The 26,033-nt window shown below is 54.6% G+C and overlaps 2 protein-coding genes across 3 annotated transcripts; both read left to right on the top strand.

Annotated features, from left to right (window-relative positions):
- The first annotated feature begins 112 nt into the window (after nucleotides 1-112).
- Nucleotides 113-18,575, top strand: DNAAF19 (dynein axonemal assembly factor 19). Of its 2 annotated transcripts, XM_006110545.5 has the most exons (4): nucleotides 113-324; nucleotides 1,765-1,916; nucleotides 15,550-15,682; nucleotides 17,977-18,575. In XM_006110545.5, exons 2-4 carry the CDS (start codon nucleotides 1,774-1,776, stop codon nucleotides 18,475-18,477), a joined length of 777 nt encoding a protein of 258 aa, XP_006110607.3. In that variant the 5' UTR covers nucleotides 113-324; nucleotides 1,765-1,773; the 3' UTR covers nucleotides 18,478-18,575. The 2 variants fall into 2 exon arrangements, with proteins under 2 accessions (XP_006110607.3, XP_075767835.2); XM_075911720.2 differs by lacking the exon at nucleotides 113-324 and having other exon boundaries at nucleotides 797-1,916.
- Nucleotides 18,576-22,650: 4,075 nt separating this feature from the next.
- Nucleotides 22,651-25,246, top strand: FAM187A (family with sequence similarity 187 member A). Its single transcript, XM_089773892.1, has one exon. It carries the CDS (start codon nucleotides 23,059-23,061, stop codon nucleotides 24,295-24,297), a length of 1,239 nt encoding a protein of 412 aa, XP_089630018.1. The 5' UTR covers nucleotides 22,651-23,058; the 3' UTR covers nucleotides 24,298-25,246.
- Nucleotides 25,247-26,033: the final 787 nt, after the last annotated feature.

Genomic DNA, 26,033 nt, shown 5'->3' on the forward strand with positions numbered 1-26,033 from the left:
GAGGCTGGGGGGCCTGCAGGGGACGATGGGGGGAGGCTGGGGTGATGTGGGGGGAGGCTGGGGGGCCTGGAGGGGCAATGGGGGGAGGCTGGGGTGATGTGGGGGAAGGCTGGGGGGTCTGGAGGGGATCGTGAGGGATGCCAGACACAGGGAGCAGATGCTCAGCTTGCCACCCCCTGCCCCCTCCTCCCAGTGCTCCATGTGGCTTGAAAGTTTGTCTATTGGACCCCCCCATTGCTGCTGCAGGAGACAAGCTTTCCAGCTACACCAGCTCTTCCTTCAGCACCCTGAACATAAACCCTGGGTGCCACGCTGCACCCCCTTGTGAGGATGTTAAGGACTAGTCAACTATTCGATAAACAAAACGTGGCGCTGCCGCTTTGAAATGCCACGCGGAGCCCAGGATCAGCTGGGGAGTCCAGAGCTGACCCAGGCGCCACACAGCATTTCCTTGGCACCCGGGATCAGCTGGGGACTTTCCAGCTGATCCTGGGCTCCGCATGCAGCATTTCAAAGCACGCGGAGCCTGGGGTCCACTGGGGAGTCCCCAGCTGATCCTGGATTACTTGGAAATGCCACGCAGAGCTCGGGATCAGCTGGAAAGTCCCCAGCTGACCCCATCTCCGTGCAGCATTTCAAAGTAACCCTGAGTCCCCTGCTGACCCCAGGCTTTGTGCAGGCATTTCTGCTTTGACATGCACAAGAGCCATTGCTGAGGATTCTTGTACAGTTCAAAGCTGCCCCCCCCCCCCCCCCCCGGTGCCTTGTGCTCTTGTGCATTTCAATGCAGAAGCGCCTGCACGCAATCTGGAGTCAGCAGGACTTCCCGCTGGCCCCGGGCTGCACGCAGAGTTTCGAATTCCCCCTTTGAAATGTACAAGAGCCTCCACTGGGGAATGCGGAAGTGCAGGGGCTCTTCTACATTTCAAAGGAGGAATGCGGAAGTGCCGATCGACTACTCGACTAGTAAATTAACCAGTATTTAACATCCTTACCCTCTTGTGTACTTTGGGAAGGGCCTCACTCCAGGAGTATTGCCATGAAACAGGAGATTTGCAGAGTATTGTGCTACTCAGCAAGAGGAAAGGTTCCTGCCTGGCACATAGGGCTTTCTATTTACTGGCATCTGAATCTGACCTTGAATATTTTACGCTCTCCCCACATGCCTATTGCCGATTTGTAAACTTTAGGCTTTATTAACTGAAAAACAATGAGGAGTCCTCTGGCGCCTTAAAGACTAACAGATTTCTTTGGGCTGCTTATGCCCACATAAATCTGTTGGTCTTCAAGGTGCTCACAGGAGGAGTCCTAGTTTTCGCAGATACAGATGAACACAGTTGCCCCCTGAGACTTTATTAACCACCACATTCTTAGTGGGGGATTTTAGCAAAGTTTGTGTGACGGCAGCCTTCAGTTAATGTTCAGGGAGTGTGATGATCAAGCAATACACAATAACAGCTGTTTTATGTGACTAACTGTGACTCCAGAACAAAACCACTTTGTGTAGTAGAGGTTGGTCTTTAACAACAGATTAAAAATTGCACTGGAGACTTGGGCATCCTTTCAAGTGGTTATTTAAGACAGGAGTTTGCTTGACTGAGGTGGGATCATTAGCACGACACACTCTAGTAGTTACTTACAGTAAGTCTAGCAAGAATTCTGGGGATGAAATGGGTGGCTGTGAAAGAGAAAGGAGTGCTGTATTCTCTTTGTGTGATGCTTATGCTTCTAAAGTCACTTGTGGTTTTTATGTTTTGCTCTTAGATCTTTGGAATGGAGGAGGCTGAAGCAATAGATTTTTGTGCATTAGAGAGAGAGCTGCAGGCTGCTGTTGCTGCTGATGAAAAGTATCAAAGAGAAAATGATGCCAAGTTCCGAGCTGTTCACCAGAAGGTGGCATCCTATGAAGAGTTCAGGTTTGCAGGATTTTGGTTTCTTTGCGAGTCACAGTCTTGGGAATGTAACAATCGAACATTCTTTCGTTAGGATAAAAGTTTCATATTGATCACAGAATCATGGAAATGTAGGACTGGAGGGTGCCTTGATGTGTCATCTAGTACAATAAGCCCTTTTAAAAAATGGGTTTTTTTAGTGGTTAGGGAGAACAATTTATCCTCTTTAAAACAACCTACTCTTTAAACCCTTGTCTTTAAACAACCTTTTACGTATTTTAGGGCTATTATGTCCCCCTTCTGTCTTCTCCAGACTAACAATCCCATTATTTTCTGTCTTTCCTTGTAAGCCGTGTTTTCTAGACTTTCAATAATTTTGTTCCTCTCCTCTAGAGTTTCTCCACATCTTTCCTGAAGTGAAGTGCTCAATACTGAACAAAAAACTTCAGTTGCGGCCTTATCAGGCTGACTAGAGTGGAAGAATTATTTTTTGTGTCTTGCTTCCAGCACTCTGGTAATTTATCCAAGAATTATGCTTCCTTCTTTGCAGAAGAATTACATTGTTGATTTAATAACGAGTGGTCCGGTGGCACCTTAGAGACTAACCTGTCGTGGCGGGCCTGGGCGTCCTTCAGGCAGCGGCTGCTCTGGCTGGGCTGAAGCAACCCCTTCCTGAAATGGGGGGCCACTCCAGCTCGGTCGGGCTTGACTGCTCCCTCACATACTCCCCCATTAATTGGTTAATTGGGCAAACAATGTGTTTAACCAATTGAATGGGATTTTACGTCCCTATTATCCAAATGATTTGTGAAGAAATTGAACAGAACCAGCCCCAGGACAGATCCCTGAGACCCCACTCAATCTGCCCTTCCAGCTTGGCTGTGACTACTCTCAGTTGCTTTTATAACGCCTTGTGCATCCCTCTTACAGCAGGTGCGTTTAGGCTGCGTTCCTCTAGTTTGTTGAGGAGAAGGCAGGTGAGACCGTATCAGGAGACTTGTCACATCTAATGCTTCTCCCTGTCCTCAAAGGCTTGTTGCTTTGTTCTTGACAAATCCATGTTGACCGCTACCTACCTGCTTATTATCTTCCTCTAGCAGACTCACCCTGTGCTGCCCAGGTCCCCCAGGGCAGGGCCTTGGGCATGTGGGAGGGGGGACAGGAGACTCAGGGGTGGAGAGTATGAGAATGGGGGCTGAGGAGGGGCTCAAGGTGGGGGTATCGCACCTGCCCACCAGGGGCCTGTTCTCCCCCCCCCCCACAGGCCTGCTCAGCCTGCCAGGGGCCTGTTCCCTCCCCCCTTGTACCCTCCACCTGCCAGGGGCCTGTTCCCTCCCCCCTCGTACCCTCCACCTGCCAGGGGCCTGTTCCCTCCCCTCTCGTACCCTCCACCTGCCAGGGGCCTGTTCCCTCCCCCCTCGTACCCTCCACCTGCCAGGGGCCTGTTCCCTCCCCCCTCGTACCCTCCACCTGCCAGGGGCCTGTTCCCTCCCCCCTCGTACCCTTCACCTGCCAGGGCCTGTTCCCTCCCCCCTCGTACCCTCCACCTGCCAGGGGCCTGTTCCCTCCCCCCTCATACCTTTCACCTGCCAGGGGTCTGTTCCCTCCCCCCTCATACCTTTCACCTGCCAGGGGCCTGTTCCCTCCTCCCTCGTACCCTCCACCTGCCAGGGGTCTGTTCCCTCCCCCCTTGTACCCTTCACCTGCCAGGGCCTGTTCCCTCCTCCCTCGTACCCTCCACCTGCCAGGGGTCTGTTCCCTCCTCCCTCGTACCCTTCACCTGCCAGGGCCTGTTCCCTCCCCCCTCGTACCCTCCTCCTGCCAGGGGTCTGTTCCCTCCCCCCTCGTACCCTCCTCCTGCCAGGGGTCTGTTCCCTCCCCCCTCGTACCCTTCACCTGCCAGGGGTCTGTTCCCTCCCCCCTCATACCCTTCACCTGCCAGGGGTCTGTTCCCTCCCCCCTCATACCCTTCACCTGCCAGGGGCCTGTTCCCTCCCCCCTCGTACCCTCCTCCTGCCAGGGGTCTGTTCCCTCCCCCCTCATACCCTTCACCTGCCAGGGGTCTGTTCCCTCCCCCCTCATACCCTTCACCTGCCAGGGGCCTGTTCCCTCCCCCCTCGTACCCTCCACCTGCCAGGGGTCTGTTCCCTCCCCCCTCGTACCCTCCTCCTGCCAGGGGTCTGTTCCCTCCCCCCTCATACCCTTCACCTGCCAGGGGTCTGTTCCCTCCCCCCTCATACCCTTCACCTGCCAGGGGTCTGTTCCCTCCCCCCTCGTACCCTCCTCCTGCCAGGGGTCTGTTCCCTCCCCCCTCATACCCTTCACCTGCCAGGGGCCTGTTCCCTCCCCCCTCGTACCCTCCACCTGCCAGGGCCTGTTCCCTCCCCCCTCGTACCCTCCTCCTGCCAGGGGTCTGTTCCCTCCCCCCTCGTACCCTCCACCTGCCAGGGGTCTGTTCCCTCCCCCCTCATACCCTCCACCTGCCAGGGGTCTGTTCCCTCCCCCCTCATACCCTTCACCTGCCAGGGGCCTGTTCCCTCCTCCCTCGTACCCTCCACCTGCCAGGGGTCTGTTCCCTCCCCCCTTGTACCCTTCACCTGCCAGGGCCTGTTCCCTCCTCCCTCGTACCCTCCACCTGCCAGGGGTCTGTTCCCTCCTCCCTCGTACCCTTCACCTGCCAGGGCCTGTTCCCTCCCCCCTCGTACCCTCCTCCTGCCAGGGGTCTGTTCCCTCCCCCCTCGTACCCTCCTCCTGCCAGGGGCCTGTTCCCTCCCCCCTCGTACCCTTCACCTGCCAGGGGCCTGTTCCCTCCCCCCTCGTACCCTCCACCTGCCAGGGGCCTGTTCCCTCCCCCCTCATACCCTTCACCTGCCAGGGGCCTGTTCCCTCCTCCCTCGTACCCTCCACCTGCCAGGGGTCTGTTCCCTCCCCCCTTGTACCCTTCACCTGCCAGGGCCTGTTCCCTCCTCCCTCGTACCCTCCACCTGCCAGGGGTCTGTTCCCTCCTCCCTCGTACCCTTCACCTGCCAGGGCCTGTTCCCTCCCCCCTCGTACCCTCCACCTGCCAGGGGTCTGTTCCCTCCCCCCTCGTACCCTCCTCCTGCCAGGGGTCTGTTCCCTCCCCCCTCGTACCCTCCTCCTGCCAGGGGCCTGTTCCCTCCCCCCTCGTACCCTTCACCTGCCAGGGGCCTGTTCCCTCCCCCCTCGTACCCTCCACCTGCCAGGGGCCTGTTCCCTCCCCCCTCATACCCTTCACCTGCCAGGGGCCTGTTCCCTCCTCCCTCGTACCCTCCACCTGCCAGGGGTCTGTTCCCTCCCCCCTTGTACCCTTCACCTGCCAGGGCCTGTTCCCTCCTCCCTCGTACCCTCCACCTGCCAGGGGTCTGTTCCCTCCTCCCTCGTACCCTTCACCTGCCAGGGCCTGTTCCCTCCCCCCTCGTACCCTCCTCCTGCCAGGGGTCTGTTCCCTCCCCCCTCGTACCCTCCTCCTGCCAGGGGTCTGTTCCCTCCCCCCTCATACCCTTCACCTGCCAGGGGTCTGTTCCCTCCCCCCTCATACCCTTCACCTGCCAGGGGTCTGTTCCCTCCCCCCTCATACCCTTCACCTGCCAGGGGCCTGTTCCCTCCCCCCTCGTACCCTCCTCCTGCCAGGGGTCTGTTCCCTCCCCCCTCATACCCTTCACCTGCCAGGGGTCTGTTCCCTCCCCCCTCATACCCTTCACCTGCCAGGGGTCTGTTCCCTCCCCCCTCATACCCTTCACCTGCCAGGGGCCTGTTCCCTCCCCCCTCGTACCCTCCACCTGCCAGGGGTCTGTTCCCTCCCCCCTCGTACCCTCCTCCTGCCAGGGGTCTGTTCCCTCCCCCCTCATACCCTTCACCTGCCAGGGGTCTGTTCCCTCCCCCCTCATACCCTTCACTTGCCAGGGGTCTGTTCCCTCCCCCTCGTACCCTCCTCCTGCCAGGGGTCTGTTCCCTCCCCCCTCATACCCTTCACCTGCCAGGGGCCTGTTCCCTCCCCCCTCGTACCCTCCACCTGCCAGGGCCTGTTCCCTCCCCCCTCGTACCCTCCTCCTGCCAGGGGTCTGTTCCCTCCCCCCTCGTACCCTCCACCTGCCAGGGGTCTGTTCCCTCCCCCCTCATACCCTCCACCTGCCAGGGGTCTGTTCCCTCCCCCCTCATACCCTTCACCTGCCAGGGGCCTGTTCCCTCCTCCCTCGTACCCTCCACCTGCCAGGGGTCTGTTCCCTCCCCCCTTGTACCCTTCACCTGCCAGGGCCTGTTCCCTCCTCCCTCGTACCCTCCACCTGCCAGGGGTCTGTTCCCTCCTCCCTCGTACCCTTCACCTGCCAGGGCCTGTTCCCTCCCCCCTCGTACCCTCCTCCTGCCAGGGGTCTGTTCCCTCCCCCCTCGTACCCTCCTCCTGCCAGGGGTCTGTTCCCTCCCCCCTCATACCCTTCACCTGCCAGGGGTCTGTTCCCTCCCCCCTCATACCCTTCACCTGCCAGGGGTCTGTTCCCTCCCCCCTCATACCCTTCACCTGCCAGGGGCCTGTTCCCTCCCCCCTCGTACCCTCCTCCTGCCAGGGGTCTGTTCCCTCCCCCCTCATACCCTTCACCTGCCAGGGGTCTGTTCCCTCCCCCCTCATACCCTTCACCTGCCAGGGGCCTGTTCCCTCCCCCCTCGTACCCTCCACCTGCCAGGGGTCTGTTCCCTCCCCCCTCGTACCCTCCTCCTGCCAGGGGTCTGTTCCCTCCCCCCTCGTACCCTCCACCTGCCAGGGGTCTGTTCCCTCCCCCCTCATACCCTCCACCTGCCAGGGGTCTGTTCCCTCCCCCCTCATACCCTCCACCTGCCAGGGGTCTGTTCCCTCCCCCCTCGTACCCTCCACCTGCCAGGGGTCTGTTCCCTCCCCCCTTGTACCCTCCACCTGCCAGGGGCCTGTTCCCTCCCCCCTCGTACCCTCCACCTGCCAGGGGTCTGTTCCCTCCCCCCTCGTACCCTCCACCTGCCAGGGCCTGTTCCCTCCTCCCTCATACTCTCCACCTACCAGGGGTCTGTTCCCTCCCCCCTCATACCCTTCACCTGCCAGGGGCCTGTTCCCTCCTCCCTCGTACCCTCCACCTGCCAGGGGTCTGTTCCCTCCCCCCTTGTACCCTTCACCTGCCAGGGCCTGTTCCCTCCTCCCTCGTACCCTCCACCTGCCAGGGGTCTGTTCCCTCCTCCCTCGTACCCTTCACCTGCCAGGGCCTGTTCCCTCCCCCCTCGTACCCTCCTCCTGCCAGGGGTCTGTTCCCTCCCCCCTCGTACCCTCCACCTGCCAGGGGTCTGTTCCCTCCCCCCTCGTACCCTCCTCCTGCCAGGGGTCTGTTCCCTCCCCCCTCATACCCTTCACCTGCCAGGGGTCTGTTCCCTCCCCCCTCATACCCTTCACCTGCCAGGGGTCTGTTCCCTCCCCCCTCGTACCCTCCTCCTGCCAGGGGTCTGTTCCCTCCCCCCTCATACCCTTCACCTGCCAGGGGCCTGTTCCCTCCCCCCTCGTACCCTCCACCTGCCAGGGCCTGTTCCCTCCCCCCTCGTACCCTCCTCCTGCCAGGGGTCTGTTCCCTCCCCCCTCGTACCCTCCACCTGCCAGGGGTCTGTTCCCTCCCCCCTCATACCCTCCACCTGCCAGGGGTCTGTTCCCTCCCCCCTCATACCCTCCACCTGCCAGGGGTCTGTTCCCTCGCCCCTCGTACCCTCCACCTGCCAGGGGTCTGTTCCCTCCCCCCTTGTACCCTCCACCTGCCAGGGGCCTGTTCCCTCCCCCCTCGTACCCTCCACCTGCCAGGGGTCTGTTCCCTCCCCCCTCGTACCCTCCACCTGCCAGGGCCTGTTCCCTCCTCCCTCATACCCTCCACCTACCAGGGGTCTGTTCCCTCCCCCCTCATACCCTCCACCTGCCAGGGGTCTGTTCCCTCCCCCCCCCCGGGGGAAAGGGTTTGGGGCAGGGGCTACTACCAGTGTGCTGGCAGGGAAGATGGTGGAGCCCTGGTGGCCACTGCCTTGGTGGTGCGCTGCCCCCAGTGAACACCCTGCAGCAGGGGTCGGCAACCTATGGCACATGAGCCATCTGAGGCACATGAGCCAATTTTGAGTGGCAAACGCAGGGGAAGCTCAGCCCCCCCACGCAATGGGGAGCCCGCGCTGCCGCTGGAGCTTCCTGGTCGGTGTGCACGGGGCAGGCGGGGAGGCTGTGGATGGGGCTATGTGTGAATGGCTGGGGCTCTCCCCCGTCTCCACCCACCCAGTTCCTGCAGAGCCGCGCAGCAGTGAGCCGGTGGAAGCAGGTGGGTGTGAGGGGGTTCAGCTGGGCAGGCTCCTCCGGTGGCCGGGGCTGGAAGCTGGGCCACGTAGCTGCGGCAGCTGCTCCTCCAGCAGCTGGGGCCAGGGCCACGTGGCAGAGCAGGGCTGTTCCGGGAGCTGCAGCTGGAGCCGGGCTGCGGTGAGGGTGTCCCTGCTGGGGCAGCCTCACCGCAGCCCCGGTTCCTGCCCTGCAGCAGCCACGCGGCCCGGCTGGCGGGGCTGCGAGGTGGGCAGCTGCTTTGGGGCCGGGGCTGCTCTGGGGGCGACCAGCCTGCATGGAGGAGCAAGGCTGCTCCGGGGGCAGCCGGGCCATGTGGCGGAGTGGGGCTGCCCCAGGGCGGATAGGCCGCGTGTGGGGGTGGGGTGCCCGAGCCGGCTGGAGCTGGGCTGGGGTGCAGTGGCCGCGGGGAAGAGGGGCTCACTCTAGGGGGCTGTTTTCCTGCTTCGGAGGAGGGCGGGCGGGTGGAGCCGCCTTCCAAGCCCTCTGCCACCTTCAGCTGGGAGTCCCATCGCTGCCTTCTCCAGCTGCCGCTCTCCGCCCTGCAGTCTCGGTGCTTCCCGCTTCGCTCACCTCCCTTTCTGCCTCGCGGTGCCCCTGGCAGGCAGGCTAAAGATGGCGCTAAAGTCATGCCCAGCCACCAGCACTGCCACCGCCGGGCCCCCGCTGGAGGGTGAGTGCTGCCTGGGCTGCAGCTGCAGGGCTGGGCGATGGTGCGGGGGGGGGCTGAAGGGAAAGGAAAACACGTGGGGGTCTCCCTATCCCAAAGCTCCTGGGCACCTGGGTCTCTGGCAGGAAGGTGAGGGAGCGTGGGCCAGAGCCCCATGGAACCCCACCCCCAGCAGGGCTGGACAGCCCCAGGGCCACCCACCCACCACCACCTCGCCCATTTCCTTGACACCCCCCCCCCAAGCCACCTGACCCCGGCCCATGCCGGTGATCCAGTATCACATCCTCTGCTTAGGGTTGCCAGATGGTTTCCCCAAAAATACCGAACGCACATGCTAAAAATTTGTCGAGCAAAACAAACAGAACAGAACAGAACACCACAGCTATGCTTAACGCTGAGTGGGGACTCTGTTATACACAATCGACAGTCTACATCCTAGATTTTGACATGAACCTCCCAGCACGCAACCAGCCGAGGGCTCCCACCTGGCAACCCGATTGCCAGGCTGAGCTAGCCTCTCGGAGGGGAATAAAGGGGGATTCAACCCTGGCCCGTATTCTGGCCATGACGAGAAGTGGATTATATGCCTGAAAATCTGTGAACAGAAAGTGGAAGGAGCCGTACTCTGCCCCCACTCCCGGGCCAGCGTGTCTGGCTGGGCTCTGAGCAGAGGGGTGAAGTAATGAATTACCTGCTCCCACTGGGAGCTCACAGCTGGTTGCGTGCGGAAGCCTGGCAGGGGCGGCGGGGGGGAGGTGGGGCAGCAGTTGGTGCTGGGAGGCTCCCAGCGCTGATCACGGCTCCACCTCCCCAGTCTCTCCCCCCGTTCCCGCCAGGCTTCCGTCGGGCACCCAGCCAGAAGAGCAGAAAATACCAGACATTGCACGTGTCCGGTATTTCCTGAATGTTTTTACTGGACAGAGGGCGCAAAAAGCAGACTGTCCGGTTGAATACCGGACACCTGGCAACCCTACCCCCGCTAGATTGGAGCCAGCGCTAGCTTCCCGCGGGGGAGAAGCCCCAAGGAGACGTGCTGCATCCGGCTTGCAGGGAAGCGTGCGCACACTGCTCCTCCCGGAGAGAGCCCCTCCCCCACCTCTGGGAGCCGCACAGCCCGGGGCAGGAAGGTTAAATCTTGGCACACTTCGGAAAGGTGACCCCTGCTCTGCTCTTCCCTGCCGGCTCCCTGCCCCCAGTGGCCACTCGTATCGCACCCTGCTGAACAGCAGTGCCTCCCTTGGCATGTTCTGGAAAACTCCTTGTCCCAGGGCTTGCAGGTGTCCTGCACAACCAAACCCCGAGCTTGCTTTAAGGTGGGGGAAGAGGAAGCTGCAACCCGAATGTGGTGGCTCTGACTGTGGCTCTTACCACTAGGAGGAGTTCTTGGACAAACGGGTTCGCAGACAGACAGACAGATACGCCCCAAAATACCTGTACAGATGTGCTTACAGATTGATTGATTATTTTTTCTCCATTAACTTTCTGGGTACGGAAGTTAAGGTGACTTGTCTGTAATTCCCTGGGCTCTTCTTATTCCCCTTTTTATAGCTAGGATCTATATTTGCCCTTTTCCAGTCCTCTGGGATCTCTCCTGTCTTCCATGAATTTTCAAAGATAATTGCTAATGACTCAGGTATCTCCTCAGTTAGCTCCTGGAGTATTCTAGGGTGTATTTCACCGGGCCCTGCTGACTTAACACCATCTGACTTGTCTAAGTCATTCTTAAATTATTCTTTCCCTATTTTAGCCTCCGATCCTACCTCATTTACAGTGATGTTCACTGTCAGTTGCATGATCACTGCTAACCTTTTTGGTGGAAACGTTGCTTGTTGCTGCCTTTTCTGTTATTTTCTCTTCATTGAGTATTGACCATACCCCGTCCTTGGTTTTTCTGTTTTTCTAATGTGCTTTTTCTTGATACTCTTTATGTCCCTAGCCTGTTTAATCTGGTTTTGTGCCTCAGACTTTCTAATTTTGTCCCTACATTTTTCTTCATAAATTGACTTGGTTTCCACTTGTTTCTGAGATTCTTTCTGGCGTTTCTAGTTATTAAGAGGTCTCTGGCTAAGGGTGGTGTCTTACCATACTCCCTGTCTTTTTTATGCATTGGGATAGTTTGTCTTGTGCCTTTACTACAGGTTGAACCTCTACAATCTGGGACTCTCTGGTCCGGCAACATCTGTTATCCAGCAGGACCATGGATGTTGCTGGTCAGGAGAGCCCCGGCTGGCCAGGTTCAGAAGCACTGCCTGGGATGAGCTAGCGGTGGGGAGTGGAGCCCTAGCAGGGTGGCGCAGTGGGGAACACAGCCCTGGCCAGGGTTGACAGCCCGGAGCACAGTTCCAGCTGGTGCTGGCAAGGTGGGGAGTGCCGAAGTGCAGGGGGTGCAGCCCTGGTCGGGGCTGGAGGCAGCAGGCTGGCAGCCAGGAGCGCAGTCCTGGCTGGTGCTGGTGGCAGGGCGGGCAGACCCAGTCAAGGCAGGAGTCAATGGGGCCAGCCACCTGAGCCAGCACTGTGTGGGGGCACAGTCCCAGGCGGAGCTGGAGGCAGCAAGGGGCTTGCTGTCGGGGGCTGGTGCAGTTTGGGAGGGGGCTGGATGCAGTTTGGGAGGCGGTACAGAGCGCAGCCTCAGCCGGGAGCAGAACCCCACACCCAGGTAGGGAACCTTGACCTCCCCTTGTCCGGCAAATTCTGTGGTTCAGGACCACTCAGGTCCCGAGGGTGCCGGACATCGGAGGTTCGACCTGTAACGCCTTTAAAACCGCCATCTCTCCCAAACTCTTTCTGTCCCTTTAGACTTGCTTCACACCAGATCCGTGTCTTATTGTCTGCATGATTCCTTCCTCTCATTAGAATCACAAACTCTTATTATTCCAAGATGGCCTTTGTCCGAGCTGTCGTCCACCGTCACATTCTCGCCCAGCGCCTCCCTGTTTGTCAGAATCAAATCTGGAGCTGCCTCCCACCTGTTTTCTCCTCCTCCTGCAATCCAAACTTGCCTCCAGTGCATTCCAAGAGCTAGCTGGATAGTCTTTGCCCTGCTGTAGTATTTTCCCAACAGATGTCCCTTGTCACCACTAACTGCTGTGTTTTTTGGATTATTTTGTTAGTAGTTTTAAAAAAGCCTCATCTTCCTTTTCTTCCTGGAGAGGTGATCTGTGGTAGACCCCTACCATGACCTCACTCTTGGTTTTTATCCCTTTACTCGTTATCCAACAGGCCTGCCTTCCTCTTGTATTGTACGTACCTGCACTGAGGTTACAAAGTAACACCACCTCCTCTTTTTTTCCCTGCCTGCCTTTCCTGAACAAGCTGTACCCTTCTATGCCCATACTGCAGTCATGTGAATTATCCCTTCAAGGCTCAGTTATGTCGTAAATGTGACTGTTCATTACTATTTCTAGATCTTCCTGTTTATTCCCATACATCTTGCATTAGTATACAGACATGTCGCTTCTCGGTGATTTCTCCTCTGATTGCCCTTGTTCCCCTAAGATTCTGACACTTCCCCCAGGTCTCTGGATCGGACTTACCTGTGGACTTTTGTCTCCTGCCCCCATTGAACCTAACTGAAAGCCCATCTCACTAGGTTAGCTAGTTGGTAGCCAAAGGCATACTTCCCCTTGCCAGGTGGAGTCCATCTGCTCCACAGCCCTCACAGCAGTTTCCAGGATGTCCGTCTCTGCCTGGGCCCGTAGCCTGGATCAGAAGAAATGATGAGAACCTCACCTGTGCCCCCAGCTCCTTCCCCCTCACTCTTAGAGCCCTCGTCTGATCTGCCCAGGTTCAGACCTTGCATTAGTGCTCACATGGATGAGCAGCCTGGGGTAGTAATCAGAGGGCTGGCTGATCTTTGGCAGGTTTTCCATAATAAGAACGGCTGTACTGGGTCAGACCAAAGGTCCATCCAGCCCAGTGTTCTGCCTTCTGACAGAGGCCAATGCCAGGAGCTCCAGTGGGAGCGAACAAAATAGGTAATCATTAAGTGAGCCATCCCCTGGCTGCCCTTTCCTAGCTTCTAGCAGAGAGAGGCACATAGCCATTGATGGACCTATCTACCATGAACTTATCTAGCTATTTTTAAAATCCTATTATGGGCCTGGCCTTCATGACATCCTCCGGCGAGGAGTTCCACAGGTTAACTGCATTGGTGAAGAAAACCTTCTTTTTGTTTGTTTTACACCTGCTACCTATTAATTTCATTTGGTGACCCCCTAGCTCTTCTGTTATGAGGAGTAAATAGCAGTTTTGTATTTACTTTCTCCACACCAGCCATGATTTTATTGCTCTCTATCATATCCCCCTTAGTTGTCTCTTTTCCAAGATGAAAAGTCCCAGTCCTATTCATCTCTCTTCACATGGAAGCTGTTATATGTTTCTAAAACACTTGAACCTCTGGACTCTAGCTATCCTTAATCTGGGGACACCCGTGGTATAGAGGAGAAGGCAGCTCTGTGCACTACTGCTCCTTCGCCCAGGGGCCAGAACAGCCTGTGGCTTTTCCCTGCCACTCCCGTAGCGGCAGGGGCGGCGCATGGGAGCGGCATGGAGTGTGCGCCCCCAAGAGCGGGGCGCCAGGTCAGTGCCTTGCTCCCGTCCCTCTCCACCCAGACCGCCAGCACCCTTCCTGGCCCAGCACAATCTGGCATGCTGTGTTTCCCAGGATTATCGGAAAAAGAGGTTCAAGTGTAGGTGGTTTTTTCCACTTTCTGAACCTTTTCCAATTCCAGTTCTTTTCTGAGATGGGGTGACCACATCTATACACAGTATTCAAGATGTGGGCGTTCCATGGATTCATCCAGACTAACACGGCTAGATGTCTATCACTATGCTAACATCCAGTTTGCTTTGCTGGCTGCTGCTGCCCATGGAGTGCATAGGAAGTTGAATAGGGTGAGCTATTGCTTCATATCCTTTAGGGCTGGGGAAGTTTTGTTGACTAAACTGGAGCGCAGACAATGCCCCATTCGCACATGAGGGGCTCAAGTTTGCTGCTTTCTCTAAGGTCATGTGGGCACTACAAAATTAAGTGGACATGTCTTATGTCAGCATCCAGCTGCTACAGTAATTACATTGCTTGTGCATGTCAACACTTTGTTTCTTGTGTGGGCAGTGTGCGTCCTTCCCAGGGGTGCTGGTGTCATAGTACTGTCTGTGCGGGGCTTTGTGGGACGGTGCTTCATAGCCAGTAACTTCGACATAAGCAATGCAGCACCTACACTAAGGATGTTAAGGACTAGTCGAGTCAATTCCACCCCCCACCCCGCTGCCTCGATCAGATAGAGGCAGCAAAGGGGGGCGAAGAGGGGATACTTCAAAGCAGCCGCGCCGGACGGAGCTGACCATGGGCTCCATGCGGCACTGCCCCTTTGAAACACCACCATGGCATTTGCGTGGAGACCTGGGTCAGCTGGGGAGTCTGATCCCGGGTTCTGCAGAAATGCCACGCGGAGCCCGGGATCAACTGGGGAGTCCCCAATTGACCCTGGGCTCCACATGGCATTTCAAAGCAGCAGCACATGAGGGCGCTCCTTGAGGCTGCTTCCACTTTGAAATACACAAGAGCCCCCACTGGGGTCCCTTGTACATTTCAAAGCTGGTATCCCCGGGAGTTCCACATTCCTCCTTTGAAATGTACAAGTGCCCCAGTGGGAAATTCCATGGACTGCTCAACTAGTAAGTTACTCAATATTTAAATCCTTAGCCTACACTGACAATGCATCGACCTACTACATTGACCTTGACTCTGCCGCGTGTAGAGGTGCAGTTATCAAGGTAGCAGAGCTAGGCAGTTACGTCAGCAGCAGGGAAATTTAAATATAGACATTTCCATAGACACTTCCATAGTAAGCTGCCTTGCGTGAACCTAACTCTGTAGTGGAGACCAGATCTTAGATACAGCCCAGTGAGGATACAAAGATATTTGAGGATGAGTAATAGCTTCCGTTCCAAAGGCTTAACTACTCCTTGGAGAAATGTCTGCAGGTCTCTGACACCCCCTCCCACGCACACACACACACTTTCTCGCCCTCATTAGGAACTATCAGGGATAGAGATCCAGACTCTTAGTCCCAGTGCCCTTCGCTCCTTTTTGCTCTGGAATGAGAGGTCAGACTTGAGAAGTGAAATCAGATTGCTTGTACGTTAGCCAATGGGAACTGACAACCTGGGGTCTGGCCACAACAGATTTTGTGATCTTGATTAATCCAGATTGTTTACGTGGTAGGACTTTGCACCACAAATTCAGTGATTATGTCAGTCTCTCAGGGTATGTCTACACTACCCTCCTAATTCGAAATAGGAGGGTAATGTAGGCATACCGCAATTGCAAATGAAGCCCGGGATTTGAATTTCCCGGGCTTCATTTGCATAAAGCCGGCCGGCGCCATTTTTAAATGCCGGCAGTTCGAACCCCGTGCCGCGCGGCTACACGCGGCACGGAGTAGCTAGTTCGGATTAGGCTTCTAATCCGAACTAGCTGTACTCCTTGTGGAATGCAATTGCGGTATGCCTACATTACCCTCCTATTTCGAATTAGGAGGGTAGTGTAGACATACCCTCAGATAGGATTCAAACTGGAAATGGTACTAATTTCAAGAGAGCATTTGCTCTTGCTGGGTTTACTGCTCCCTTTTTATTTCCTGCAGGGATATTGTGCTAGCATCACACCTGAAACCTCTAGAGAAAAAGGACAAAATGGGAAAAAAGAAAAACCTGCTGTGGAATTCCTATGCTAGCCAAGCTAAGTGCAAGCAGGATGGAGAGATGGAGCTAGCCCAGGTGAGGAGGAAACAAGGGTTTGTCTGCACATGGAAGTTAATACAAATTAAGGTGGGGTATGAATTTAAAATGCAGCAGCTATTTCCGAATATTTCCATGTGTGGACACACGTTTCAGAATAAGAGTGCTTTGGTCCACTTTCGTTTCATCTGCTTCCAAAGTGAACTGAGCTGAGGGCTTGTCTACATATTAAAGTTAATTTGGATTAAAGTAGAAAGTGACTTTTAAAGCACAATAGCTACTCTGGAATAACACAATGTAAAAGAAATCTCCAGAATCACCGGAGTAGATCGCCACAGTCCATCTAGTTTCTAGTCCTTATCTTGTCTCTGACAAAGATTCCAGGTGTCACGCTGAAGCACAGAATGTTTTCTGAGTCCATGTGAAATGATGGAAACAGCTGCAGGCATGGCTGAGAGCTCTTTGGCTATGTCTAGACTGGCCCCTTCTCCGGAAAAGTCATGCAAAGCAGGCAAGTCAGAATAGGGAAATCCGCGGGGGATTTAAATATCCCCCGCGGGATTTAAATAAACATGGCCGCCGCTTTTTTTCCGGCTTGGGGAAAAGAGCGTCTAGACTGGCGCGATCCTCCGGAATAAAGCCCTTTTCCGGAGGATCTCTTATTGCACTTTTTAAATATATTAGAGGGATAAATACCAGGGAAGGAGAGGAATTATTTAAGTTTAATACCAATGTGGACACAAGAACAAATGGGATATAAGCTGGCTAGTAGGAAGTTTAGACTTGAGATTAGACAAAGGTTTCTAACCATTAGAGGAGTGAAGTTCTGGAACGGCCTTCCAAGGGAAGTAGTGGGGGCAAAAGATCTATCTGGTTTCAAGATTAAACTAGATGGGTTTACGAAGGGGATGGTTTGATGAGATAACATGATCTTGGTAACTAATTGACCATTCATTATCAGTGGGAAATAGGTCAATGGAGGGATGATAGGAGTTACTATGGAGAACTTTCTGGGTGTCTGGCTAATGAGTCTTGCCCACATGCTCAGGGTTTAGCTGATCGCCATATTTGGGGTCGGGAAGGAATTTTCCTCCAGGGTAGATTGGCAGAGGCCCTGGAGGTTTTTCGCCTTCCTCTGTAGCATGGGGCACAGATCACAGCTAGAGGATTCTCTGCATCTTGGGGTCTTCAAGGTATTTGAAGACTTCAATATCTGAGATATAGGTGAGAGGATTATTCTAGAAGGGGTGGGTGGGATTCTGTGGCCTGCACTGTGCAGGGGGTCAGACTAGATGATCATAATGGTCCCTTCTGACCTTAAAGTCTATGAGTCTATGAGTCCTACTTGCAAGGGCTTTATTCTGGAGGATCGCACCAGTCTAGATGCTCTTTTCCGGCTTTTCCCCAAGCCGGAAAAAAAGCGGCGGCCATGTTTATTTAAATCCCGCGGGGGATATTTAAATCCCCCGCGGATTTCCCTATTCTGACTTGCCTGCTTTGCATGCCTCTTCTGGAGAAGGGGCCAGTCTAGACTTAGCCTTTTTGTTTAGAATATCAGCTTGTTCAGTCATCACTGGTGTTCCTGGTCTGCGACTGCCCTCAGCCATTCCGCTGTTAGGCATTACACCCATGTGACAGCAAGGCACAATCTGTCTATGCTATGCCAAGAGTTCTAGACTATTGTGATATCAGAGCTAACTCAGCCAATCAGTACCCTTACTCACTGGCTACGTCTAGACTACATCCCTTTTTCGTAAAAGGGATGTAAGTTAGATGTATCGCAATTGCTAATGAAGCAGGGATTTAAATCTCCCCCGCTTCATTAGCATAAAAATAGCTGCTGCTTTTTTCAGCACGGAGCTTTGCCGGAGAAAAGCGCCAGTCTAGACGCTGATCTCGCAGAAAATTAATCCTTTTCCGAAAGATCCCTTATCCCTCTTGAAACATGACATCTCCCAGCATTCCCTTTGATACAATTCAACACAAATCTCCCTGCACTGCCACCCTCAAATACAAATCAGTACAAATTACCAGCGCAGCTACTCCAGACACAACCAGCACGCACGATAACCCTGAGCATCCATTGCCCCCACCACAGCCCATGTTTCTCATTCACCTACTGCACAAATTTTAAAAATCTGCCTTCGCTCATGCTTACCAGAAAACCGTACACTTGAGTGGCAAAGCCATTTCGACTTAACGAACAAAATTCAGTGATAGCACAGCCATTCAGGTACCACTTACAAAACGAGCTGTCCAGAGGGGAATTCTCCCAACGCCCCAGCTGGTGATGTCTGTATTCTGCACCTGTTGCTGACTGTCTCTCCATCCAGGGATGGGACGGACTGCCCGAAACGTCAGCAGACTTTTACAGATATTGGCGCAGATGCTTGAAAAGTGGGCAGGAAAGATACCGGTTCCTGTGTCAGCTTGGCGGCGAGCCTCTGGGCAGAATCTTTCAAGCTGAGGTTGGCTTTGGCCTCTTGGGTGAATTTCTGGTGGTGCTGGCCGAGCACATCTGCGGGGCAGACAGAGCCGCTGTCCTTCAGATACTACAGGGCCTTTGTGGGACAAAGCGCTTTGGACTAAACGTGGCTCTCCTGAGCCAGGGGGAGAAGGATAGCTGCAGGGACCTGTTTGGGAAACTGCAGTGCATGGGCAGGATCCGGGGTGCTGAAGACCTTCCCGAGGGCCCAGCTGAAGCAGGTGCAGCTGCTTTGCAGGAAGAAAGGAACGAGACTGAGAGAGAAACCCATCTGAACGGGTCTGGCCAGCGCCAGGAGGCGGCCGACAGACTAATTCAAGAGCTGGTAAAATGTTATTGTGTTAGCTGAAGGAGCACAGGCTCACCCTCCACCAGTGTTACCAGGAGGGACCCTTCCTGCACTGCTCTGTCATTAAAGGTGGAGGGACCGAGAGCCCCCTTTCCACAGCAAGTTGTTGATTGAGTTTTATTTTGTACCTGCTTCACCCGCCCAGAAGAATGGCTTGGTCACCAAAAGGATGATATTGTGTTCTCTGGGGGAGGAGCCATCACGTAGAAGGCAACGCTTGTCGTGAATCAGTACGGGTGACTGTGTTGTTTGGGGAATGGGAAAATATTCCCCTAGTTTTAGTGGGGGAAGGTTAATCCCCCTGGGTATGTCTACACTGCAAAGTTAATTTGAACTAACAGACGTTAGTTCGAATTAACTTTAATAGGCGCTACACTAGCGCTCCGTTAGTTCGAATTTAAATCGAACTAGCGGAGCGCTTAGTTCGAACTAGGAAAACCTCATTTTACGAGGATTAAGCCTAGTTCGAACTAGCTAGTTCGAATTAAGGGGTGTATAGCCCCTTAATTCGAACTAGTGGGAGGCTAGCCCTCCCCAGGTTTCCCTGGTGGCCACTCTGGCCAACACCAGGGAAACTCGTCTGCCCCCCTCCCGGCCCCGGACCCCTTAAAGGGGCACGGGCTGGCTACGGTGCCCGTGCCAAGTGCAAGCCTGCCAGCACCTAGCCAGCAGACCCTGCACCTGGCACGGATCGAGCCAGCCACCCGATGCCCCCCAGCCCTCCCCCTCTTCCCAGGACCAGGCTGGCGGCTCCCGGGAGCTTGCCCGGGACCGCAAGAGGCGGGCACCCGCCTGGGCTAGTGCAGACATCGTGGACCTCATCTACGATCTCCGCACTAGGCACAGGAAAGTGGCCGGCTAGGGCAGGAGAGCTGCCAGCCTGGCCACCCAGGAGCAGGTGTGCAAGATAATCAAGGGGGTCAACTGAGACCCCCGACCCTGAGCCCTGAGCTTACAATGGCCGTCCTGGGTCAGACCAAAGGTCCATCTAGCCCAGTAGCCTGTCTGCCGACAGCGGCCAACCCTAGGGACCCTGGAGGGGATGGACCGAAGACAGTGACCAAGCCATTTGTCTCATGCCATCCCTCTCCAGCCTTCCACAAACCTTGGGCAGGGACACCACTCCTACCCCCTGGCTAATACCACTCCATGGACCCAACCTCCATGACTTGATCTCACTTCACTTTAAACTCTGTTCTAGTTCTAGCCTTCACAGCCTCCTGCAGCAAGGAGTTCCACAGGCTGACTCTTTGCTTTGTGAAGAACAACTTTCTGTTACTAGTTTGAAGCCTGCTACCCATTCCTTTCCTTTGGTGTCCTCTAGTCCTTCTTTATGGGAACTAATGAAGAACTTTTCTGTATGCACCCTCTCCACCCCACTCATGCTTTTAGAGACCTCTATCCTGTCCCCCCTCCGTCTCTTTTCTAAGCTGAAAAGTCCCAGTCTCTTTAGCCTCTCTTCATATGGGACCTGTTCCCAACCTCTGATCATTTTAGTTGCCCTTCCCTCTCCCAGCCTCTCTCTTCCCCTCTCCCACCTCCTTTTCCCAGTCTCCCCCAGTATTGTTAAATAAAGACAGATTCCATTTTAGAAGACACGTTATCTTTATTTTGTACATCAAGAAGAGGGGCTAGGGAAGGGTAAGTGGAAGGAGGTGAGGGAGGAATGGGCACGAGCCCCCGATGGGGAGGACTGGGCTGGCTCTGCGGGCTCCTCGGGGTGGAAGCTCTCCTGCAGCCCCCAAATTGCCCCCTCTCCCCAGATGGCAGCCTGCGACAAGTGCAGCCGGGCTGATGGCCGAGTGCTGTGATGTGCCCAGTGTGGGTACTCCGGGCACTCCAAGCCAGGACTGCTTTGCAAGCGGGGAACCCCTGAGAACTGTCTGTCCGGGGTGGGGGTCGAGACCCTTTAAGCGCAGCCCTCGGCTAGCCTGAGACAGCATCTCCACGCTCTAAGTCCTCCTCTGATGCCCTGCCGGCACTGCTTCCGGCCAGCCTTAAGCCCGGTTCAGGGTCCACTTAATGTGGACATGCTACTTCGAATTAGCAAAACGCTAATTCGAACTAGTTTTTTAGTCTGGATCCGTTAGTTCGAATTAGCTTAGTTTGAATTAACTAATTCGAACTAAGTTAGTTCGAATTAACATTGTAGTGTAGACATACCCCCTCTTTCCTTTTCCCTGGCCTCGAGTTCTTGGTCAGCAAGAGACATGAGCAGCTGGACTGTAACAATTAAACAGGTAAGAGAGCCAAGTGTGGAAGGTTCGTGTGTACAGCCAGAGGCGGCCTGTGACTAGAGGCCGACTAGGGCGCCGCCTTCAACAGGGCGCCCAGGGCACCCCATGATAACGTCACTCCATTGGTGGCCGTGCAGGCGGGGGCACCGATCGCACGTTCTTCCTGGGGTGCCAGCTGCCACAGCCCGCCTCAGGCCGCTCCTGTGTGCAGCCTTATCTGCAGCCTATCTAACCCGCTACTTAGACAAAACCTGCAGCAGATACGTGGAATGTACATCGGTGATTTCCACAGACGGGAGACGTACAAATGGTATACAATGGGCCATTTTGGTGAATTCATCCACTATAGTTATTATGGAATCGTGGGCTTCAGATTCTGATAGTTCAGTTACAAACTCAAGGGTTTTAGGTTTTATAAGAGCAGGGCTGGGAAGGGACGGCAGGTGGCATCAGGAAGCCAGAGGGCTTGCTTTGGGAAGTCAGTCCAGGCACAGATATCACAGGACCTGATGTAGCATTAAACATCATCACATATCTGAGGCCGTCAGAAGGAGTGAGCTGCTGCATGGTAGGTCTTGGATTGTCCAGATGACTCACCTGAGGTGTCATGTTTCATGGGCTGCCCCTCAAGTCTTGAGAGACTGTCAGGTCGTACAGATAGTAACACAGAAGAGGTTGTCGACCGAGGAGTAATTGGCTATGGAGTGCCAGGGGGGCCCTGCTTAGGGGGCGCTATGAACTTTACAGAAGTCTCATTGGGGGGATTGCTCGTAGCGAGACGAGAGTCCAGCAAGCGCGATCGGCAAAGGAGATGACGTGGTTTCCACATGCCAGGTGGTGGTTCCTCGGGTCACAGGCTCCGTGCAGTATTCCCCCCTTTGCAAAAGTGGGCCACCTTGCATTTGTGTAGCCTGGTGCTCTGTGATTGTAAAGTCTGTAATTGTGCTGGGTCAGCTCCTCGGCAGACCTTACTTACTGCAGGGTTTTATGGTGTGTTAAGGCTGGTCTGGGTGCTGAGCCCCTGCAGCAATGTGGCTGTCTCAGCCCTGCCTGGGCATTGTCCATCGGCTAGTTTGGACTTGCATTCAGCTGGAATACACCCCTGAGACTCAGAAATGCACTCCTCGTGGAATGAGGAGTACCGGTCGTTCGAATTAGGGTCTTTAATTCGAACTACCTACTCCATGCCGCGTGTAGCCGCGGGCACGGAGTTCGGACTAAGGGGGATTTAAAAACGGTGGCGCCCGGGAACATGCAAATGAAGCCTGGGATATTTAAATCCCGGGATCATTTGCAACTCCGCTTGCCCTAATTACCCTATCTAGCTCGAACTAACGAGCTAGTGTAGACGTACCCCATCAGTGTTCACAGCCAGCTGATCTGTCCGCCCTAGAATGACGAAGCTCCTGCTCCCTACAAGCTGAAGGAGGGTGACCTCAAGTTAAGCAGAGACCCGTGAGCACATTGACTGCCAGCGACCTGGTGAGAGAGGGGAGGGGAGTAATGAGAGGCAGGGGCAGGCAGAGGGAGGAAGGAAAAGCTCCTGGCTGGAGGGCAGTTCCCTCCCTAAAGGGAAGGAAACTGATAACACTGCTTGAGGAGACATTGACAACTAGGAGCCAGTGTAGCAGGATAACCCCTAGAAGACGAGGCAGGGAAAGCATTTATGTTTGCACTGGGGTTCTGTTATTTTGCTGAAGGGGCTTCTTGGGCCTACCCTGGGACCCACCATATAAGAAGGGAAAATAAAACCAGAGTGAAGAGAAAATCTCTCCAGAATCAAATGGGTTTACTCCTGGCCCCCTGCTGCCCACAGGGTAACGCTGGGGCCCACGAGGCCCTACCACAGCTGGGCGGTGTACAAGTGATCTGCCTGCCTGGCTGTGGCCTTGCACTCAGAGGCGGCTGCTTTTGTGTCCACGTTATTTTCGGAACTCCCGTTCTCAGGGCTGGGCTCACATTCTAGAAAAAGCAAAGGTTCTAGAGCTCATGTCTCTGAGCGCCCAGTCGGCAACCTGGAACCCTCAGTGCAGGAAGGAAACAAAGTTCTCAGTAATGCTCATGTTTTACAGGAGCCTCCCCCGCAAGCATTAGGCATGAGAAGAAGTTCCCGGCTGCTGTCCTCCTTTCCCACTAATCAAAGCAGCTCTAGAGGGGAGAGTCTGCTGCTGAGCTGAGCTACAACACCCGCCCTTCCAGAGCGAGCCGTTTGAAATCGTCATTGCCCCAGCTCTGTTCACCTTGGCGACCAAAGGCTCTTGCAATCCTTGCTACTGAGTGTGCAGGGTGGTTTGATGCCATTGCATTCTGCTGCGTGACCAAGGAGCTAGACTGGCTAGCCGAGATGAGGCTGCTTGGAATTGCCTTTCTCCTTGGGGGGGCAGGTGTTCTCCATGCCTTTGCAGTCATGGAGAAGGAAGACGTCTTCAAGAAAACACCCTGCCCGGCCTTCCTGATGTTTGACAATGCCGCCTACTTGGCTGACATGAGTTTCGAGCTGCCTTGTAACTGCAAGCCTGAAAAAGTCAGCTCAGTCGTCTGGTACTTCCAGAAGAGCATGGGCAGCCGGCAGACCAAGGTCTTAACAGACTTCGATGGAACCATATTCTTGGATTCAGGCCACATCCGTGTGGGCAGCGACATGCTGAAGCGCTTCAGCATTAGGATGTTCAGTCTCATCGTCTTCCGGGCCCAGGTGGAGGATTCGGGCCACTATCTCTGTGGTACCAAGCAAGGGGACTTCTTCTATGGCTATGATGTGGACGTGCAACCAACCAAGGACATCACTGTGGCCTTTGAGGACAGGAGCCAGCACCCACAGAAGGATCAGAAAGAAGAGCATTTCAGCATGTTCACCACCTTCTGGGACTGGACCAAGTGTGACCGTTGTGGGGTGAGAGGTGAGCAACGGAGAATTGGCCTCTGCTACGTGAAGAGCGCCTACCTCTACCCCAGGTACCGCACAGTCACCACCGACGTGGTGTCTTGTGGTTCAAAATCTGTCCCCGGGCGCTTCCAGGGCACCATCCGGCTCAGGAAGCCCGAGGTTGTCATCCGAAGCTGCCTGACGCCTTGTGTGCAGAGAAAGGGCCCCGAGGAAGGAGTGGTGTCCATCTCCAACCTCATTGCAGAGGTTGGCCAGAAGCCCTGGCTGCCCCAAGTCCCCGTTCAGTTCCACAAGCAACAGCTTGGGAGCGGTTTGATAATTGCCTGCCCCGGAGCCAGGCCAGAGCATGCAGTGGCATGGGACAAAGATTCCACTCGACTGTACCGCACCAGATTCCTCACCGGGGTCAACAAAAGCATGCGGGTCTTCATCGACCATGGCAACCACCTGCACATTCGATTTACTCAGCTGGACGACAGGGGCATTTACTACTGCTGGCGTGAAGGGCAAATGGTTGCAGGCTTCCGGCTCTCCGTGGGGTTCCGGGGCGAACGCAAGCGAACCCTCGCTGACCCTGAGACGAGATACGCCATCAAGGCCATCCTCACCAGCTATGTCCTCATCACCCTGGTTTTCATCAGCATCCACGTCGGCCGCTGCTGCTTTCACGTGTTCAGATGCACTCCCATGAGGTAGCCTGGCCAGCGAGCCTTGGCTGCAAGCCAGGGAAATGATTTCTCCTATTCATTTGTGATTATGTCTTGGAACATTTTCACTGGCGCTGTGGGACTTTTCCTCATGCGCATTAGCAAGACATGCCAGCAAAATGCTACCACTGCATGCTCACTAATTTCCTTTCACTGTGGAGCAAGAGAGAACTGAACCATGGTGAGACCAGCATTCAGCAACTCGCAGCTTCGGCTTGTTAGGGACGGTCTTGGAACGAGGACGTCTGGGGGCTGTTCCTTCCTGTGCCACTGACCTGCCGAGCAACATTGGGCCAGCCGCTCTGTACAATAAAGCAAATATTTTGCACGGACTTAGATCTAGTCCACCCCAGAAGTGCCACATTGGCACAGCTGCATCGCTGCAGCATGTCTGGTGAAGGCTGTCTATGCCGACAGGGAGAGCTCTCTGGTCTCCCTAATAACTCCACCTCCGCTGAAGGATTTGTTGGGGATGGGGGACTTCAACTATCCAGATATATGCTGGGAAATTAACACAGCAGGGCACAGACTATCCAATAAGTTCTTGGACTGCATTGGAGACAATTTTTTATTTCAGAAGGTTGAAAAAGCTACTGGGGGGAAGCTGTTCTAGATTTGATTTTAACAAATAGGGAGGAACTGGCTGAAAATTTGAAAATGAAAGGCAGCTTGGGTGAAAGTGAACATGAAATCAGAGTTTGTGATTCTAAGGAAGGGCAGAAGGGAGAACAGCAAAGTAGAGACAATGGATTTCAGGAAGGCAGATTTCAGTAAACTCAGAGAGCTGGTAGTTAAGCTCCCATGGGAAGCAAGACTAGGAGGGACAACAACTGAATTCAGTTGGCAGTTTTTCAAAGGGACATTAGTAAGGGCCTAAAAACAAACTATTCCACTGCATAGGAAAGATAGAAAATATGGCAGGATACCCCCTTGGCTTAGCCCGGAGATCTTACATGATCTAAACATTAAAAAGGAGCCATATTAAAAGTGGAAACTAGGTCAAATTACAAAGGATGAATATAAGCAAATAACACAAGTATGCAGGGGCAAGATTAGAAAAGCAAAGGCACAAAACAAGCTCAAACTAGCTAGAGACATAAAGGGGAACAAGAAGGCATTCTACAAACGTATTAGAAGCAAGAGGAAGACCAAGGACAGGGTAAGCCCATTGCTTAGTGAAGAGGGAGAAACAATAACAGGAAACTTGGGGTACGTCTAGCTACATGCCTCTGTCGCCAGAGGCATGTAGATTAGGCTACCAGACATAGGAAAATGAAGCGGCAATTTAAATAATCGCCGCTTCATTTAAATTTACATGGCTGCCGCGCTGAGCCGACAAACAGCTGATCAGCTGTTTGTCGGCTCAGCGCGATAGTCTGGACGCACGGGTGTCGACATCAAAGGCATTTGTCGACCACCCAGGTATGCCTCCTCGGATAACTTCTGTCCCAGGGAAGATAATGGAGCAAGTAATTAAGGAATTCATCTGCAAACATCTGGAAGATAATAAGGTGACAGGTAACAGCCGGCATGGATTTGTAAAGAACAAATCATGTCAAACCAATCTGATAGCTTTCTTTAATAGGATATCAAGCCTTGTGGACAAGGGGGAAGCAGTGGACGTGATATACATAGACTTTAGTAAGGCATTTGATACGGTCTCTCATAACCTTTTTATCAATAAACAAGGGAACTACAACTTAGATGGGGCTACTATAAGGTGGG

This window comes from Pelodiscus sinensis, chromosome 29 (genome assembly GCF_052426305.1).
Source record: "Pelodiscus sinensis isolate ZL-2025 chromosome 29, ASM5242630v1, whole genome shotgun sequence".
Taxonomy (NCBI): domain Eukaryota; kingdom Metazoa; phylum Chordata; order Testudines; family Trionychidae; genus Pelodiscus; species Pelodiscus sinensis.